The sequence below is a fragment of the Echiichthys vipera genome (genome assembly GCF_963691815.1).
Source record: "Echiichthys vipera genome assembly, chromosome: 12".
NCBI lineage: Eukaryota > Metazoa > Chordata > Actinopteri > Perciformes > Trachinidae > Echiichthys > Echiichthys vipera.
Window position 1 is genome coordinate 29,841,272 of NC_139837.1, and position 19,921 is coordinate 29,861,192.

General features: G+C 39.0%; 1 protein-coding gene across 1 annotated transcript in view; it reads right to left on the reverse strand.

Moving 5' to 3' along the window:
• Positions 1-19,921, reverse strand: part of nrxn3a (neurexin 3a) — a gene marked incomplete at both ends in the record, with an annotated part of 319,661 nt that overhangs the window by 37,923 nt on the left and 261,817 nt on the right. Inside the window, 4 exon segments of the mRNA XM_083924038.1 lie at positions 1,318-1,625; positions 6,608-6,697; positions 10,292-10,463; positions 13,770-13,951. Of these exon segments, the coding sequence (XP_083780164.1) occupies positions 1,318-1,625; positions 6,608-6,697; positions 10,292-10,463; positions 13,770-13,951 (752 nt within the window).

The following is a 19,921-nucleotide window of genomic DNA, read 5'->3' on the forward strand; positions in this document are numbered from 1 at the left end:
CTCAGAAGACAGCTATAAAGAAAAACAATTTGAAAATGTATGGACTATAATTTATGAAGCTTTATAGAGAGTGGAGCCGTGAGATCGACCAGCTATCAAGGAAAGGCACTAACATAGGTGATGACCAATGAGGGTGTGTGTGTATGTGTGGGCGTGGGCCAAGCATTCACTCCATGGACTGAGATAAAGGAGTTCAACGGCATTATTGTCGAGTCAATCAGGTTGTTGATTGTGGCCTGTGGAATGTTGGTCAACTCTTCTTTGATGGCAGTGCTAAGTTGTTGGACATTGGCAGGAACTGGAATACGTTGTTGTATACACCAATCCAGAGCACCCCAAGCATGCTCAATGGGTGACATGTCTGGTGAGTAAGCAGGCCATACAAGAACTGTTCCATACAGGAATTGTGTACACATCCTTCAACATGGTGCAGCATGATGTGATGGTAGTGGATGAATAGCACAATAAGGGGCCTCTTGTCAGGGTTTCTCTGTGCATTTAAAATTACATCAATAAAATGTACCTGTTTGTTGTCCGTAACATATGTCTGTCCCTACCATAACTCTACCGCCACCATGAGCCATTTTATTTCGGTGCTGATATCAGCAAACCGCTCAACCACATGATGCCAAGCACACTATCTGCCATCTGCCTGGTACAGTGAAACCCAGGTTTTGTCCATAAAGAGAACACTGCTCTAAAGTGCCAGACGCCACTGAAGGTGAGCATTCGTCCACTTAAATTGGTTACAACAAACTGCAGACAGGCCAAGTCCCCAGTGAGGACCACAAGCATGCAGATGAGCTTCCCTGAGATGGTTTCTGATAGTTTGTGCAGAAACATTTTGGTTATGTAAACCAATTGCTGCATCAGCTGGTGGCTGGCTAATGTCTTCTCTGTCATTTCACCATTGTCACAAACTTCAGAAATATAGCTCCCTCAGTGATAACTTCAGAAAATTTAAATACTGAAAGTACCAGCACCGCCTTAAAAGTCTGATTATGTCAAACAGAGAGAAAATAATGAGACACCCAACTTTGACATTTACATTTTTTACTTTTACTTTTTATAGCTTTGTTTCAAGTGGCTTTAAACATTATTGATACATTTTAGAATTAAATATTAATTAAATTATGATTAAATATAATTGAATATAATATAATTCTATTTAAAAAGGGATGATACAGTTCAACATAGTTTCAATAAAATTAATGCAACTGATGCGCTGTACAGAGAGTGTATAGCTATCACTAATGTTCAACTCTTATCCCTTCAGTGGATATTATGAGTATAATTAATAAAAAAGTCTATTCATACCTGTACAGTTGAGGAGGATCTGTGTTTCCGTGTGGTAGTGGTGGACATCATGGTAGTAGTCTCAATAAAGGTGGTGGACATCTCTGGAGAAATGGCTGTGGTCTTGGCTGAGCCTCCCACACTGGGTACATCACCTACCAACCTCACACTTCCATTAATTTTGATGTTGGGGTTTCCCTCAGCAGCCATGTTCAACACTTTGAGGCCATTGTAATAAAGGCCGGACAGTTGACCCTGAAAGGACCGGCCACGATCACTACCACCAATTGCGACTGATGCTTGAGTGTTGAAAATTGTTAGCTGCCGTCCTAGAGGAGACATCCAGATGTAAGGTATTTTTAGCACAGAAAAGCACCTTTTGATACACCTTTTTAGGTGCACTATTCATTTACAACTAAACGAAGACTAAGGGCCTTATTTTCTTGGCGGAAGAACGACCAGCAAAGTACTTAAGCAGTTTGGCAGTTTCCTGGCCTTGAACTTTTTCTTGCCCCTCTGTCTGGTATTTCGATACCCAGCGCACTGCACAGGTGGGAAAACAAGGGCAAACAAGTGGGAGACTCGTACAAATGAGACATCGAGTCATTGTAATTTGGTTGTAAATTAGATGTTGTACTGTATCTTGAACTATTTCTATTTCTGGTGCAACATCATTGCACTGCCAGTTTGGTGATTTTATCAACAAGTAACTCTTATAACAAACTCTGGCCAGTTGATACATTTAAATCTGTATTAAAAAATACCATTTAATGTGGTTAAAGCAGTCTGCATCGATGTATCAATGAATATGGATCAATCTTAAAGTATCTGTTGTCCGCAGCTGCTTAAATTCTTTTGCTGCCTTCACACAGATGAAGGCAGCAGAGCAGACATTTTGATCCAATTTGAGAAGTGATAAACTGGAGTGCAGTGCCATTACATCCACTCATCCACTATGTTTCACCTTACAAATGAAACCAGGCTGCTTCAAAATAGGACACCTCTACACACATCAGACTAGTCAGTTAGAACTGAGAATTCTGACCGTTGATGTTGGAGACATCATATTACAGAGGCTCATCAATCCTGTTCTTTAAAGCAAAAGTAGCACCCAGCCTACAGTCTCTGCACTGGTCGTTGCACCTGCACAATTAAAATAGGGCCCTCAGCGCCTATAGCCATGCCAGCAGCTACATGAACATTTTTGAAAACATTTTTTAAAAATGAGATGTCTTCTCAACTCATAACTATTACTCATTCATTTTCATTATATATTGAATTATTTTACCATTTATTGGTCATTTATTTATAGTAATTTAGTTCCTCAGTGGTTATGTATTTGTCATTTGTATGGGTTTACATTTATGTTCATGCTAGTGACACATTTATGGGTACTGTTAGAAATGGAAAGCATCATTTCTGGTCTGAAAACTTCCAACAAAAGTTTGTATCAATATCTTATGACCTGCATTAATGTGGTCTTCAGGGTTGAAGATAGTATCACAGAAAAAATCCGCTGATGCCCATATATGATGCATAACAATACTTATAATGTGTTACAGTTTGCTTATAGCACTGTATGATTATAGATATAAGCACATAAATATTTATAATGATTTATAACAATAATCATAATGCATTTTATAATGACTTTTAAGGTCAGGTATCGTAATATTGCATGCTTGCTGGTCAGTCTGACAATTTTGTGCGAGGATAATGGTGTATTATAATAAGCATAGCTGTAAAACATTAAAATAATTTATTCTGTTGCATTATAATCACTGTCATAATGCATATAATGTGAGAATACATTGCATTGGGAGCTTTAATTGAAGTAAAAAAATATATAATAAATTATAAGTGGTCTTAAATAAAGTAAAAAGATATCGTGTATCTATATCTTTGTAAGAACAACATGCAAAACTCACTCTAAAAGCTAAATTGACTCAAATAAGATAATACCTGAAACAATTCTGCTTTAAATGTATCAGCATATTTTAGTTTTATGTTAACATTTGATCAACAAACTGACTGTTTAAAAAAGCGGGTGCAAACAAACTGGTGCACTGGTGTTAAATCTGAAGGATGTAACTTCTAACTTTTTTTGTTTATGTCATATTTGCTAAACTGTGGCTATATCCTCTCAGCACTACATGATTATTTTTTACATTATAATCTGTGAGAACATCATGTTCCTCTGCCTCCACCTGGTGCTGCTCATGGCATGTACAAGATTACATCATGTCTGATGGAAAATAACCAATCAGAGAGTCCCTGAGGCCGTGTCAATGACTGCTTGTGAACTCAAATCAAACTGTTAAACTACTAAGGTTTTGGCCAACATTGTCCGGTAAAAAGTTTTTTTTCCCCTTGCCTTTCAGAGCTTCTCTATTGTCTCTATCTAAAGTAATCTACAAATAGTTATTGACCACCAAGCACGCCGTTATACCTGGGCATTCAAGGCTATAGCCCCGGACCTCTGTAACGTCTAATAAAAACAATTACGATGAAAATAGCCCAGTACAGTAGACTCTTATGTGACTGCATTACCAGCAGCCAAAAATGCAACATTGTAGCAGTGAAAACCGCAAATTCTGACATGTCCACACTGCCAAGTGATACCTTCTAAATCAAACTTAAAGCAGACTGACTTGATAACTTCAGAATAAAACTAAAGCAGACTGACTTGATAACTTCAGAATCAAACTTAAAGCAGACTGTCTTGATAACTTCAAAATCCAACTTAAAGCAGACTGACTTGATAACTTCTAAATCAAACTTAAAGCAGACTGACTTGATAACTTCAGAATCCAACTTAAAGCAGACTGACTTGATAACTTCAGAATCCAACTTAAAGCAGAATGACTTGATAACTTCAGAATCAAACTTAAAACAGACTGACTTGATAACTTTAAAATCAAACTTAAAGCAGACTGACTTGATAACTTCAGAATCAAACTTAAAGCAGACTGACTTGATAACTTTAAATCAAACTTAAAGCAGAATGACTTGACAACTTCAGAATCAAACTTAAAGCAGACTGACTTGATAACTTCAGAATCAAACTTAAAGCAGACTGACTTGATAACTTCAGAATCTAACTTAAAGCGGACTGACTTGATAACTTCAGAATCAAACTTAAAGCAGACTGACTTGAAAACTTCAGAATCAAACTTAAAGCAGACTGACTTGATAACTTCAGAATCAAACTTAAAGCAGACTGACTTGATAACTTTAAATCAAACTTAAAGCAGACTGACTTGATAACTTCAGAATCGAACTTAAAGCAGACTGACTTGATAACTTCAGAATTGAACTTAAAGCAGACCGACTTGATAACTTCAGAATCAAACTTAAAGCCAACTGACTTGTTAACTTTTAAATCAAACTTAAAGCAGACTGACTTGGTAACTTAAGAATCAAACTTAAAGCAGACTGACTTGATAACTTAAGAATCAAACTTAAAGTAGACTGACTTGATAACTTAAGAATCAAACTTAAAGCAGACTGACTTGCCGGTGTTGCGGTTTAACGAGTGACTCTGTTAAGGGAGACTTTCAGCAGAGTGCCTCTGCGGTTGCCATAGAGACTGCATATGATGAAAACAGGATTTTGTTTTTAGGAGAGATACTCATAAACTGCATAAAAAGGTGATACTGAGATATGTTTGAGTACACCAGGCTGACAGGTTAAACCCAAACACCGGTCAGGAGAGAAAAGGTCCGTCGGAGCAGTGATATCTTCTAGTCTGCACAGTTTCAGGAGACCTGCACTGGATTCAGCCCGGTCCACTTGACATCAGGTCGCTGCATGACAGTGTTTCTGAGGCCGTAGGCTGTTCTAATGTCTCATTATGGCTACTGGTGTCTGTGCTGACCTTTTTTAACAGAAACATTAACCTACTCAGGAGACCTGCCCAGACGGGAGTCACATTGGTCTTTCCTTCTCAAACTACGTCACAATTGCATGTTCATCACACCAATTTCAAAAATTCTCAGGGGAGAAACCCCTGATGCCCCATCTGAAAAGGATTCTAACGTCTGGGCTACAGCCCTGAATGTTTTCATTAGCTAGTGACGTGCCTGGAGACCATTGATGTCCCTGTCAAAAAGGTATCATAGGGGGGGCCCTTATAAAATGGCTCTAAAATTTGCAGGAAAATTAGGGAACTTTTAACAAAAATGTCCTAAAAACAAAGATAATGGTGCTGGGAACCTGTCCTTTGGTCTACCCCTTCCTGGGACATGTGAGCCTTGTTTGGTGAAGGATTATGGAAAAACACAGTTTTTCTGCATCACAAAAGTAGTGTACCCTGTATCACTAACGTCAGGTGAAAATCACCAGAACACTTGCCTGCTGAAAAAAAAAAATTATTGGAGCAGGGGTACATGCCGGCCTTCAGTAACATCAGTGAGCAGACTGAAGCTGCTGAAGGACTCAATGATTCAGACAGAGGCAACACAATGAAAATCATATGAAAACAATCACGCGGGTAAATATCACCATACATCATTATCTCACTTAAGCACCCAATGACCCAATGAAAATGATTATATGTGTTGCAAATATGAGAATTCTTATACTATGAATGATAATTACTAAGTGTCTTGATACTTGATATTCATAATGTGCTATGAACATTGTAAATATGTACAAGTGCTTATATAAGTATACAGTGCTATAATGTAGCATTACATAATATAACAATATTACAATATATTTTGTGTATGTTTATAATGCATTATAGACATGGGCATCATAGAGTATTACCAAAAACTCAAATTGAATGTTTAGTGGTATTTTACTCTGAAATAACTCCATCAATGTAAGTACGGAAGTAAGTCTGTGTCATTGGATTTTGAAATTAAAAAAGTAATTGAATTTCTAGCACTGAATATTTATGCATTGAAAATATTTATCTGAATGTCTTGACTCTGAATCTAACTCTTAATTTTTGAATGTTCATAAATTCATAAATTGAAATGAATTTAATTTATAACATTGCATTTTATACATTGTGTATTGCTTTTGAATTTGGCATCTTGAAATGTTTAACTTTGAAATTTTTAAGTTCAATTCAGTCAAAACATTAACATACATACTGTATTTTCAATGCATAAATGTTCAGTGCTAGAATTTCAATGACCTTTTAATTTCTGAATCCTATGACACAGATTTACTTCCATACTAAGCCTCAAATAGTGACAATGGGTATTATTTAATCTTATTATAGTGCAGATGTGGGGTTTCACATTCTATCAGTATAGTAAAAACACGCAATAAGCATAGACATATGTGTGTTTGAAATTACCTTTCTCTTGTAGCCATTCTTCTACTGGTCTGGCGTATTTGAAAGGAATTTTCTTATTGGCCATTTGATAGCGTTCAATGTCAGTGTTCCCTTTAAAGTTTAAGAAGACATTTATGCAAACATTTATTGATCATCAGCATCATGTCACTGGGAACAAATATAACTTTCCCTCTTACATTTACAACATGTTTATGATTATTTGATTTTAGCTTGGCTAATGTTAGATTAGAGCATAGCTAATGTTACTCTCTTAATGTCCCTATTTGTGTACAAAAAAGATATACACATATATAAGGACAACATGTAAACATGTCACCATTCCAAATATCACAACAAATAGTTTTACATTATGTCATAACTTTTTAAATCCTCATACATTTCAGTCAGACCACTGTGTTGGCACAGCAAGCGTTGAACCGCACTCAACTTATTCTGCATGCAACGTGATAGTTAGGTTAGGTTTTGTCTGTGTATGTACACAATCTCATGTTATAAATGGGGTCATGCATTCACATGTTGTACTGCATTTTTTAGTTAGTAGTATTTAAAGGGATAATATCAGTTTATTTCCGCACAACATCAGATGTCGAAGGTGTTTCAGTACAAGACTAGCCTTGCAAGTCCATCCTGATCAGCTTTCGAGCAAGCCGCTCACTAACTCTTTTTTCTCTTGGATCCTTCTGTTGGAATATGGACTGGGCACTTGAAATTGGTAAATTTGATCCGTAAATTTGCGTAACAAAAACGTCAAATATCCTTTACAGATATGTTGTTTACTTTCTGAGCTTTGCCTCAACGCTGTTAGCACGTCATACACTCCGTTAATCTGATTGGTTGATTTGGCCCGTATGTTGGTGATAGACAGATGGTTTATCCAATCAGCAACCCGTATTTTCGCCCCTTCCCAAAAGATCTCAAAACGAGAGTTCCCAGATGGATATGCTGAGCCAATGAGAATCAGTCCATCCGGAGGGGTCAGGTTAGTTCAAGACCTACAATAAAATGAAACTTGTGCAAACTGTTCATGATGATGACACGTATATTAAACTTGAATTAGAGGAGCTGCTGTGATAAGCATGAGCGGGAGGTCTGTGCCACATGAGGGTTTTTATCTGGGACATCAAATGTCTGCCATGTCTTTCCCATGGACACTGGGAGGGATTCTTGATGTGTCAGTATGGTAGAAATATCTTTATAAAACTGTCCATAGAGTTCTTATTTAAATCACATAGGATTTGATGGCAAAATCTCAGTGGGCCTCCAAACATCAGCACACAACAATGAGCTGCAACCACTAAAGTTTTAAATGACTTCAAGATTGTGTTTGACAGTGGTGTCTTCTTGGGCTATAGAGTGTTGCAGTCAATCCTCCTTCACTACCGAAAAAAGTAGTCCACGTCCTCATATTCTCTCGTTTAGATTACTGCAACTCCCTTCTAAGCACCATGAATCATAAATACCTCTCTGGCCTCCAGCTAGTTCAGAACTCAGCAGCCAGGCTTCTCACTGGTTTTAACAGACAACATTGCATCACTCCAATTTTAGCCGCACTCCACAAGCTCCCTGTACATTTTAGAATTGATTTTAAGAAGGCTTGTAAAGGTCTAGCGGCAGATTACATTTCAGACATGCGTACCGCAAACGAGCCTGCTCGCAGCCCTAGGGTGCACTCACACTGTCTATTCGTACCCTCGTGTCCCGGGCTTTAGGGTGCTTGACTGCTTCTTGCTTATACGTCATCACCCCTCAGAGATTTAGTTTTCTCTGACTGTTTTTGAACATTTCATCTGACCAAATCTGCAGTTAACGCTCCACCTCCACATCAAACCACCACTAACCGTTCGGCAGCATCAGCTTTTTAAATGTCGCTGGAACAGACGCATATAAACAGACATCAGTACCGCCGCACACGCTCTTGCACGTACATGTGCATCTTTGCTTTACAAAAGCCCACCTCTCTCAACCAGGCAAGCGTGCCGTGCCTGGGGACGGTACAGCTGTACTCAAACTGGTCAAACAAACTAGACTTTAGCCGGGAAGCTGCTTGGGCACGGTACGGATAAACGGTGTGAGTGCACCCTTAGATCCCCGGGCCGGCCCCTCTTAACTGTTCCAAGGCAGAGGCTCAAAACCAGAGGTAACCTTGCCGACTCCGTCAGAGTGCCTCGGCTTTGGATTTACCTGTCCACGGAGTTAAGGCTCGCTGAATCAGTATCCTCTTTTAAATCACTTCTTAAAATTATTTTTTGTAGGCTTCTTTTTATCATCTTTTTATCTTTCTTTGCAAGCACCTTAAGCTAATAATAATTTCCTTTGTCGTATGATGCCCCTTCCTTTTTTTACCACAATGTGTAAATATGGTTGTGTTGTACCCTACTAGATTTCACTGTTTTTATTATTTTTTGTTTTGTTTCGACTAAATGTGAATTTTATTTTTATGCTGTCAAAACACTTTGTAAACTGCTGTTTTTAAAGGTGCTATACAAATAAAGTTATTATTATTACCTGTGCTCTATAAGTGGAGCAGAGATGCAACTAACAACTATTTTCATTGTCAGTTATTATTTTCTTGGTTAATCGGTTAATTGTTTGGTCTAAAAAATTAAATATTATATTATATTATATTATATTATGAAATATTTAGATCAGTGTTTCCTAAAGCCCAAGATGACAACCTCAAATGTCTTGTGTTGTCCATGACTTAAATATATACAGTTTTCAGTCATATGGGAGAAAAGAAATCAGACAATATTCACATTTAAATTTATAAAATTGAGTAATTCTTTCTTTAAAAACATTTAAAAATGACCTAAACCAATGAAGCCATTATCATAATGATTAGTGATTACTTTCAACAGTTGACAACTAATCAAATAATCAACTAATGGTTGCAGCTCAAAAGTGGAATATTACTGACATTCTTTAGTTCTGTTTAACTGTATGTATTTACATCCTCATGTTATGTTCCTCAAATTTCTCTCTTTCACTCTGCAAAAACAAATTAGCTTCACGTTTCATATCCATTTTTTTTCTGTTTTTAACAACACTTCTCAATTGCTGTCCCATAGTGTCTTATTCTCCATTAACAAAGCCTCACAGAAAATAAAGAATCCTGATTCAAGTTATCCATTAATCAAATCTCAAGCTAACAAAAAAAGTTGTGTCCTCCACAGTGGTTAAGTTTAGACTGAGAGTTCATTTATATTTTTCTTCTCAGCTCCAGTTGCCAGACCACCACATTCAAGCAGAACTGTATCACAGACCGGATGTTGCAGTTCTTGCTGGAGACCAACAGAGTTCACAGATTACATAATATGATTCTAAAATATTTTTTATGTTGGTGTTTTACTTTCTCAGTCTTATACTGCAGTGACAGACAGACTTAACAGCACCAGTTACACACACGGTGAGATCAAAAGCAAGAGCTGACCAGATCATTATATAATGATGCTCTTCTGTAGTCAGCAGATGCTGCCCAGTGACATCTCAACTGATTCAGAATGACATGAGCCAATTGCCTAATCATATCTTGTTTATACTGATTGTTATACCTTTTCAGTAGGTTTTCATTATTAACTGATACTGTCAGATTTGCTAACAGTTATGGCAACATCTTTGTACAGTAAAGATGTTAAAAAAAGATCACTAGTTTTGATTAGATTTATTGATTCATTTTTGTCGTACCTGATGGGAAGTGTTCATTGATCGACCAGTTATCCACCTGCAGTGTAGCATTGCCACCATTCCTGGTGAAGCGAACAACATGATACTTCCCATCATTCACCGGGGTACTACTCTCCTGCACACTGATATCCACTGTGCCGATGTTGAATGTCACTCCAATTTTGCCTTGTTGCTGAAATGAGAAAATGCCATTATTCATTCATATCATTCAAACTTACATCAAACACACCTCACTCGAGACTTTTTCTTTTTACTTGCACTGGTTGAGCCACTTCTGTGTTTTATGATGTGCCAAAGAAAGAAATGTGTGTTATGAGTGTATTCATATAATCAATAATTATGGATGCATTATAATTAACTCTGAATGCTCTCATCATGTACTAGAAAGTGTTACGCTGATGTTTTTACATCACATATCATAATCATGTTAAAGTCTAGTAAAGGCATTCAAATGTTCTGCTGCTAGACTTTAATGTGTATTGATAAAAAATATATTCATACAAATATTGATGTGCATTGCTATATTATGAAGAGCTATTTGGTGAGTCACCTGAGTTCCTTCTTTATTTTTTTGTAGTAATACTATACCTTTCTTTTCATGTTTCCTATGCTACATTTGAATTGTATTTAACCCAATCATCAACGTCTGCTTGTATTTACCTTTAAGACCAGATGTGACATCTGCATGTCTTGGATGATCTCATTATCTTTAATCGAAGAAATGCAACACGATTCGCTGAATTACATGTGAAGAAAGCGGAAAGGGAAAAAAACTAAACAAAATTAAAGCTGCAAGCAGTGATGAACAGGCCCTCGCACCCCGTGCACCCCACTTCCTGCATCCACCGTGTGGCACTAGAGAGCACCTACCAAATATACTTTACCTTGTTGTATATCAAACAAGAACACACATTGAAAATTTGATTTAAATCTAATAAAGTTTGTCATAGTAGGCTGACTTCCTGTTGCCAACAAGTGGCGCTGTGGCTGTTGGACAGAAACACTCAAATGTGCCACACCAACACGCCAACAGCGTTGCATGGACATGCAAATGGCAATAAACATTTGATCCTGAAAGTCTTTAGATGCTACTGACCAAGTTTGGAGTTGATTAGATAAAATTTGTAGGAGGAGATCCTGAAAGTATAAAACATGTAACTTCCTGTCACCAGCTGGGGCGCTATGATTATGAGTAAATATAGTTATGTGGTTGCGTTCAGAACTGGACCCTCATTAACCGTAAGACATTTGGAGCCAATTGGACAATTATTGCTCAAGTTATAGCTACTTCCTGTTTTCTGATGTGACGCCAATGTTCACCGCCATGCCACAGACCCACCCTCCCTAATTAGGTAACCATATGAAGTAACTTTGATTACTAAGGTCTTTAAATGGCATGGGCTGGCTGTTAGCGTCTCTCCGGAAAATCTACGTTAATAGTTCATACATGAAAAAAATATGTCCCTTATTTCATGACTGAATTTGCCTAAAAAGACTGGGATGATTTTACACCGGAACTTTACTTTAATGGGTTAATGTCGAAGGATATTTGCACTGTTATATGACTAAAGTTAAATAAAACAGACCAGTATCTTCTTGAGAACTCAATATTTTTGCATCATTATATAATTAAATATATTTGAACAAACTTTGCTTCACTGTAACCTGTGTGCTATAATGACAATCCATCAATATATATTTTCTAGGGGTGGAACGGTTCACAAAATCCACTGTTCAGTTCATATCACCGTTTTGAGGTCACAGTTTTCGATAACATTTGTTTGCCTTCTAGGTAAGAATATAAACACTTATGCATTATCAAATCTTGAAAAGAATTAAGAAAATAGGTTTTCTTTCACTAAAATACGCACAAACAGCAATCACTGAACGGACTGAAATAGGCTACATCAGGGCTATTCAATTAATTTGGAATTAGGGCCTGTTGACGAAAATGATCTAAAATGAGGGGCCGGAAAAATATGAGCATCACGTTAATGGATATTGTAAAACAATGCAGCGACATAGGAGTACATATATTGTCTCTATTTTATCATTGTAAATAGTAGTCATGACCTCAAAGTGAAACAAGCTTGTCAAAAATCGATCCTTATTAAATGAACAAACCTGTTAACCAGAGGTTTACACTCAATTATTGGACTAAAGTACATGTTTGAGGCTCTTGTCCTTTACTTGAGTATTTTATTTACATGCTACTTTATACTTCTACTCCACTACAAATCAGTGGAAATATTCTAGTTTTTACTCAACTACATTTATCTGATTACTTCAGTTATTAGTTATTTTACCAGGCTTACAAGCACATATGAAACATTAGTTTATTCATCAAAAATTAGACTGACACAAATGAACATAACATAAATGCAGCATTATTTCTTTTAGCTTATCGAGCTGTTGCCAAGAAGATTCAGAAACCCACGAAGAAGAGTGTAGCGGGAGCGTTAGTAGCGTTGTGGTAGTTGCGCGTGGAGCAAGTCTCACAGCGCGCCAGTATTTGACGCACTGAGACGAAGCGCTGAGATGGATGTGAGAAAGGACAGCGCTCATGAAGGCTTACGCTACGTTGCACCTCATAAACCAAACGGTAAACATTTGTCCCATCTAGTGGATATATACCAGAACTCAGGCATTGTCACCCAAGTCTGGTGTATAATTCTTGCTGATTATACAGTATATTTTTCAGACCCTGATGAAGACTCAGTGGAGTCAGTTCTGTTGCCCATATGCTTGAAATATAAACTAAAATCATATCACTTGTTGTGGGAGTGCCTTGTTTCTTTTCCATGGTTGTTGTCATTACATTACATTAAGCAAGACTTCCTGGAAATCGTTGTCTTTTGTACATTCACCCGCCACACCAAAGAGCACATGTCAGATTGGAACCTTCAGGGCCCAGCAGTACTGCCTTCTCTCATTGTCAACACAGCAGGATGGTCAGAGCAGTGGCTATTTTGACTTGTACTGTTTCTATTGCAAAGAACTATGACTGTTGAAGTGGGCTTACTTTGTGGCAGACTCCTTGAGGGGAGGTCTTGCCACAAAGGAGCAGTACGAAGCACGAAGCATCGAGATGTGTCTTTTGTGCACTACGTCTGCTGTTAGAGAGAAATTGAGGATTGCTATTTAATTGCTTCATAATTCTAAGTCCTCCAATTCTATTCAATAAATGAAAGGAAAATGTGTTAAGGTTGCAGAAATATAAACAGGTAAACATAAGGAAGGGTACAATAACACCCTAAGGGCCTGAGCAAGAATTTCAAGTGCTTGTTGTATTTTTTTTCTTCCTTAACTATTTCTCTCTACTCCCCTTCAGAGTGGATAGTAAGGAAACTCCATCCTTTCATGTAGCATTGAAACACCATAGGGTACAGTAAAGTTGCAGTAGTTAGAAAACAAAATACGTGAAAGCTGAGGCATTACCAAACATCAACGAGACACAAGACTGTTTGTGAAAACTTACTACGTGCAGCATGACATAGTCCCCCAGACCAGGTGCACTTTCAATCCTGACCAGGATGCCATCTTTCAGGGAGGTGCTGAAGCCGACGGTCAGCCTGTCTGTCCTGGTGCTCGGTCTCTCATTTGCTGGCCACTTAAATGTAATAAGGCCTCCTCCTTTGCCGAAGATGTACGTAGTCCCAGCTGAATAGAGCAGGAGAAGGACGAGTGAATAATAAGTTCAACTCTCACCAGCTAAGTGAGATAATATCAGAATAGCAGGTATCAACCCAATAAAGAGATATAGATTACTTTAATAATGAATTAATTGATATAATACAATAAGAAATGTAAAACACATCCCTGAAGCAATTTATATACAGTATATACATGTATATATATATCTTCTCAAAAGTCTACAGGGGGGCATCATAATTGTTTGCCACAGTGCTCACTATCCGTGATGTCAAATTCCATCCAGTAGGAGCATTTCTGGGCAACCTTGAAGCCTGCAAACTCAAAAAAAGACATCCTTTTTGTGGATTTTGAGAAAAATGTAGCAAACCCAGAGAGAGATGCAAAAAAAATGATGCACTCAGATAAGCATTTAGCCCCCTGAGACAGCACCAGATTCAATGTGTGTGTGCATAGTAATGCAAAAACATTGCACTGTGGGCTATTGCTTTAACTTTGGCCTGCAAACCATTGAGAGCGGAAGCCATGACAGCAGCCCCATCATAGGTTTGTGCCACAAGTTTCTCCCTGAAATTATAGCCCTGCATGTTCTCATTCAAGACTTCAAAAACAGACTGAGCATCTTTTCCCCCAGAATCCAATAAAGCTATTAACAGAGAAGACACAGCGATGTGACAGACTTTAAGCATACTGCGCTCACTCAAGATGATTTATTCATTATCCAATCACAATACATGTACACACCCATATTAATAATCACAGGTGTCAAAGTTCAATCAGTTCAATCGACTCAATAAAGTCAAAAATCAATCAATAAAGAAAACAAAAACAGCATTATAACATTTGCAACCTTAATAAAACCATGATACACATTGAGAGCACAAAGTTAACACCCCTACTTGCTTTCACATTGTTAACATACAGAATGTCACATCATTTTCCAAAAATAAATGCAGCAAACTTCATCAACTTACATACAGTTGGTTGCAGGCTTTGTCAACACATCTGCTACCATTTCATTAGTTGGACAATTCTCTAACTCAATTGTACCATTATTTACAGTAGACCTAATAAAGTGATACGTGTCATCATGTTTGCATCTTTGCCTGCTCACAGGATTTTTTGCTCTTTTGCTTGTACCTTGGTTATCTTCATAATTTACACCTCTCTTCTGACTGTATCGTTTTGCCACTTAACGTGCTTTGCACTTTGCAAGTTGTTCTTTATTGCATAAACCCATCTACCCCCCCCCCCACACACACACACACACACACTGCTTTCTTACCATCAGGCAAGCTACTCAGGGTAAATGTGTAATCTTTTCTCAGTGACTGCATCTCCTCATCCATTGCAGTGACCCACTCTTTTGATCTGTCTGAGGTTACAGCTTCTTTGAAAGTTACAGGTATGCTACATGTCACTCTATAAGAGTAATCTTTGTTAATATGTACCTGATCAGTTTCCTCATCAGATGCCTGTTGAGAAGCATAGTCATGGAAATAGTCTGGCCTCCTCCTCTCTCTAGAAGGGTACCTTGTAGGCTCAGGCATAGCTTCAACTGGACTTGCATTCCCATTCTACCAGGTCCTATTGGCCCTATGCTCCAGATCATAATCATCATCATCATCATCTACAATGCCGGTCTGACTCTGTTGCTCAACACAGGTCTTAGAAACAAACTTGACTAACCTGTGCTTTTGCACTTTCTTGCTGTCAGGGAAATAGATTATGTAGTATGCTGGACTGCTTTTATCATAACCAATAAAAACACCCTTATTACATCTTGGATCCAGCTTTCTTTCATGCACCGTGCCATGTCAAAAAGTTTATGCCAATTTCGCTCTGCTGTACCATTTTGGTGGGAAGAATATGGTGCAGATATCTCCTGTCTAATACCATTCTTAACCAACAGAGTTCTGTAACACTTTGCAGTAAACTCAGTGCCATTATCAGATCTAAGACATTCCATTTTACTATATGGGGCTGTATCTGCAAGAAACCTCTCTGTTGCTTCTAGTGTGTCACTTTTATTCCTAAGTGCATATACAAATACTGCACTGGAAAAATCATCAGTGAATGACAGATTTGTACCCCTCTCTAGACTGTGGGTGAATTGGACCTGACAAATCTGTGTGCACTAGCTTTAGTGGTCTTTTAGCTCTCACATCAGGCTTTCTGTTTCTGGTTTGTGTAAACTTGCTTTGGGTGCACACTTCACAAGTTGGAGGTCTGTTTATTGGACCTTCAATTTGCATGCCATCAACAACACCTTCTAACCTCTTCACATCATCAAAATTACAGTGTCCCAGTATCTCATGCCATGTCTTTAAATCATAACACCCTTTCCCTCGGTCATCACATCCATCAGGTACTGTATGCATGTAATATAATCTATCATGTAAATGAATGGGAAATTTTGTACCGATTTTGTGAACCAGAATGTCCTTGCCTTTCTTGAAAGTCACGGTCACTCCACTGGCAGCCGCTGCTTGCACCGAGAATATGTCCTGCGGGTAAGAAGGAATGTACAGCGTCTGTCTCAATGTTGTTTTGAGGTGGCGTCCTCGGCTGTCCATCAAACAGACCTGTGCATTCCCTCGGCTACTTCCTTGCCAGGTTGCCCCGCAGTCGACCATCAAGGCCCTCATGTAGACAACCTAGCTGTTTGGCTGGGATCCTGTCGCCCCTTTGGTCACCAGCAATACGTACTCGTCGGTCACTTCCTTGGCGGCCCTCCATGTTGCATCCGGTGTGTGTTGCTTTTGCAGTGGCTGCACCACAGTTTGCGCTGGCAAGCGCGGGCAATGATTCCTTTCATGCTGCACCTATAACACACCACGTCTGCTGCAGACTGTTCAGCTCCACTTTCCATCGAGCCTGCACTGGCGGGTCTCACAGCCCTTTGTCGTGCCCGCACCGCCATTACATTGACCTCAGTGGCTGGGGCATGCATCTTTTTGACGTCCTCGTAGCTTCCAAATATCGTTTTGAATTTGACTCATCTGATTGCGTTACATGGATGGCAAACAGTTTCAAAGTCTCAGGAAGCCCCTTAGAACCATAGCTAGCAGCAGCCCGTCACTTAAATTCTCTCCAGCATTTCGTAATGCTGTGATAGCAGTTTCAGCACGAATAACACATTCGGTCACACTCTTGCTGCTTGATTTTTGAAGCGAGGTCAGCTCTGTATACAGGCTTATTACTTGTGGCTTTCCTTTACCTGCATAATAGTCTCACAAAATATTTAGTGCTCCACGCCCGTCATCAGCTGCCTCTCGCATCACTAGCGATAAACTTTTATCGTCCAGGAACTGGATCAATTCAGCATATGCCTCAGCATTTGATGCCGCTTCTTCCGCTGTCTCCACACCTGTGAGCTCCGTAGTAATAACCCCTTTCAGGCCTTGCGGCCGGAGGTGGACTGGATGACTGGAATTGTGTAGCCAGGACAGAGTCATATTTGGCTAATGTTTCTGTAAACTCCCTGTAATTCCCCTTGTTGGATGATTCACCACTGTTATTATGCCCCCTACATGACGCTCCTAATGGCCAAGCAAAGAAGTCACATCAATAAGGCGGTTTAGGAAAGCCCTGTTTTGTTTGACTGTTTCTTTATGTTTTGCTACTTGAACGCGAGTTCCTTAATTTATTGCATGTTCAACCCTGACTCTGCCCAGGCAACTTACCCTTGCACAAGCATTGCTTTTTTCATGCCTTTTGAATGCCCTGTCAAAGTGTGAGTGATGGGGAAGAAACTCCACAGCTGCCGCTGCTCGTTGGGGAAAGAAACCGCAGAGTGACAGAACAGAGTCGCCAAACACAACGCTAGTTGTTTTTAACAAAGACAAAGTTGATGGGGATCAGTAAAATCTCTGGATCAGTTCAGAACAACGGAATGAAAAACTTGGAAACTGCTCTGGTAGATGTTTATTTTTCAAGAGCACTGATTTGCTCATTTAGCTGTAAATCAAAAAAAGGTTTCGGCCTCAGACAGCTCATCCAATCATCATGCAGAAGCCGAGCGTTTGGGCCAGCCCACTCTCCCATAGACCCCCAGAGACATTGAGCGTCCGATGGGTGGGACAAAGCCCAGCATTTATCCAATAACTGTCTAGGTTCGCTGCAGTGGAACGCTCTACGCTTCCCCATTGAGGTCAGTAGAAGCTGAGTGTCTGACTGTGTAAAGGGCTATGGCGCTGTGGGGATGAATGAGAAGGAAGTTGTGCTGGTTACCTGTGATAAGAAGCTGATTCTGAAAAAAAAGATGAAGGCTTTCTAGCGCGCATTTAGTCAATGAAATGTACGCAAAGCAGTCCATACAATATTTCAGCAGTTGTTTTTTTTGGGGAGGGGGACATTTTTTGCGGTCCTACATACTCTAACAGACCCATAGGACAGTAAAATGAGATTTTAGGCCAATAATTTCCTATCTTTTCATTGTATGGCATAAGGTCCACCGATTTGCTGCATAATATTGCGGAAATTAGGAACATTGTGTCTCAGAAAGATGCAGAAAAACTAGTCCATGCATTTGTTACTTTTAGGCTGGACTATTGCAACTCCTTATTATCAGGCTGCTCCAATAAGTCTGTTCAGAGTCTCCAAAATGCTGCAGCTCTTGTACTAACTAAAACAAATTGAAGAGAACATAGTTCTCCTGTATTAGCTTCTTTGCATTTGCTACCTGTAAAATGTAGAATGGAATTTAAAATCATATAGTACCGTATTACCTGACTAGATCGCTGTGCTCTGAGCAATGGCAGAGCTATTGGCTATTAACAAGGCTATTTCAGGGGGTCCACAGATTACGGCAATTAACTTGTTTCTCAGCTAATGGATTTCAATCTGAGTCTCTTAATGTTAAAATGCACATACTAAGCACACAGGAGATCAGATTTGTGTGTATAATTTGCAGTTTATTAACAATGTGCAAAATGTAAAACACAATTTGGCAACATTTTTTTTCAGTAATGACATCACTTTTACAAAAATGGTAAAAATGCTCTCTCTCTGGTACTCACTCACACACAGTTACACATACACAGTTACACGCACACACAAATACTCTCACTCACGTAGTTACCCACTCACACACCCACACACTCAGTGATACTCACACACACAAGCTACTCACTCAAAAAAGGCATCAATATATCAACAAACAATTTTACCCCATTTTTGAACATTTGAACATAGTGCAGGTTTTAACTATGACCATGTGTACTGTCTGGCAGCCAAACTATCCTTGCTCTAAGTAGAACATAGTGAAGAGCTTAGCCATGACTAGAGACACTATCTAAATGCCATCTACCTTATGCAGTTTCAGAAAAGCATAATCCTTCGGTTGTGGTGAAAAGTCGCAAAATGTTTCACAAAGTCATCCATGTTAAGGGCACGTGCCCTCCTTGACTCGATACTGAGAGTTCCAAGGTGACTTGACCTGTCATCAGCCATTATTGTTCTGAGGTGAGTTTTAATGAGTTTAAAAGCAGGGAAGCTTCTCTCACAAGAAGCAGTGCTGACTGGAGTAACAACAGAAACTTGCAAAGTCTGAATATCTCATGGAAAACCTCTTTGTAAGGTTCAAGAAACACAATAAAATCAAGCAAAGTAGATGGTCTGTCTACTTTTCACTCTCCAATCAAGAAGTCGCTTGGTTTGGTGAACCTCATGTTTGAGGTCACTCAGGTCTGACTCAAAGGTCTTTGGAAAGGCAAACAGAGACTCCTCATTTAAGAAAGTTGCAGTCTTTGGGTTCAGAGACTGCACACCTTGCATGAACTCACAACTTTTCTTTGGAAAACGCCTCTTCAGCTCAGTCAATCACCTGATAAAAGAGTGATCTGGGCAAGCCCTCATCATCACAGTTTTTCTGTTCTACCATGCTCATCACCAGGCAGTCAAGAAATCTCAAGCTTATTCTAGGATGTCTTTTAGAGTGTGTTTGTACACCGATTTTGCACTGCTCAGAAAGCTCCT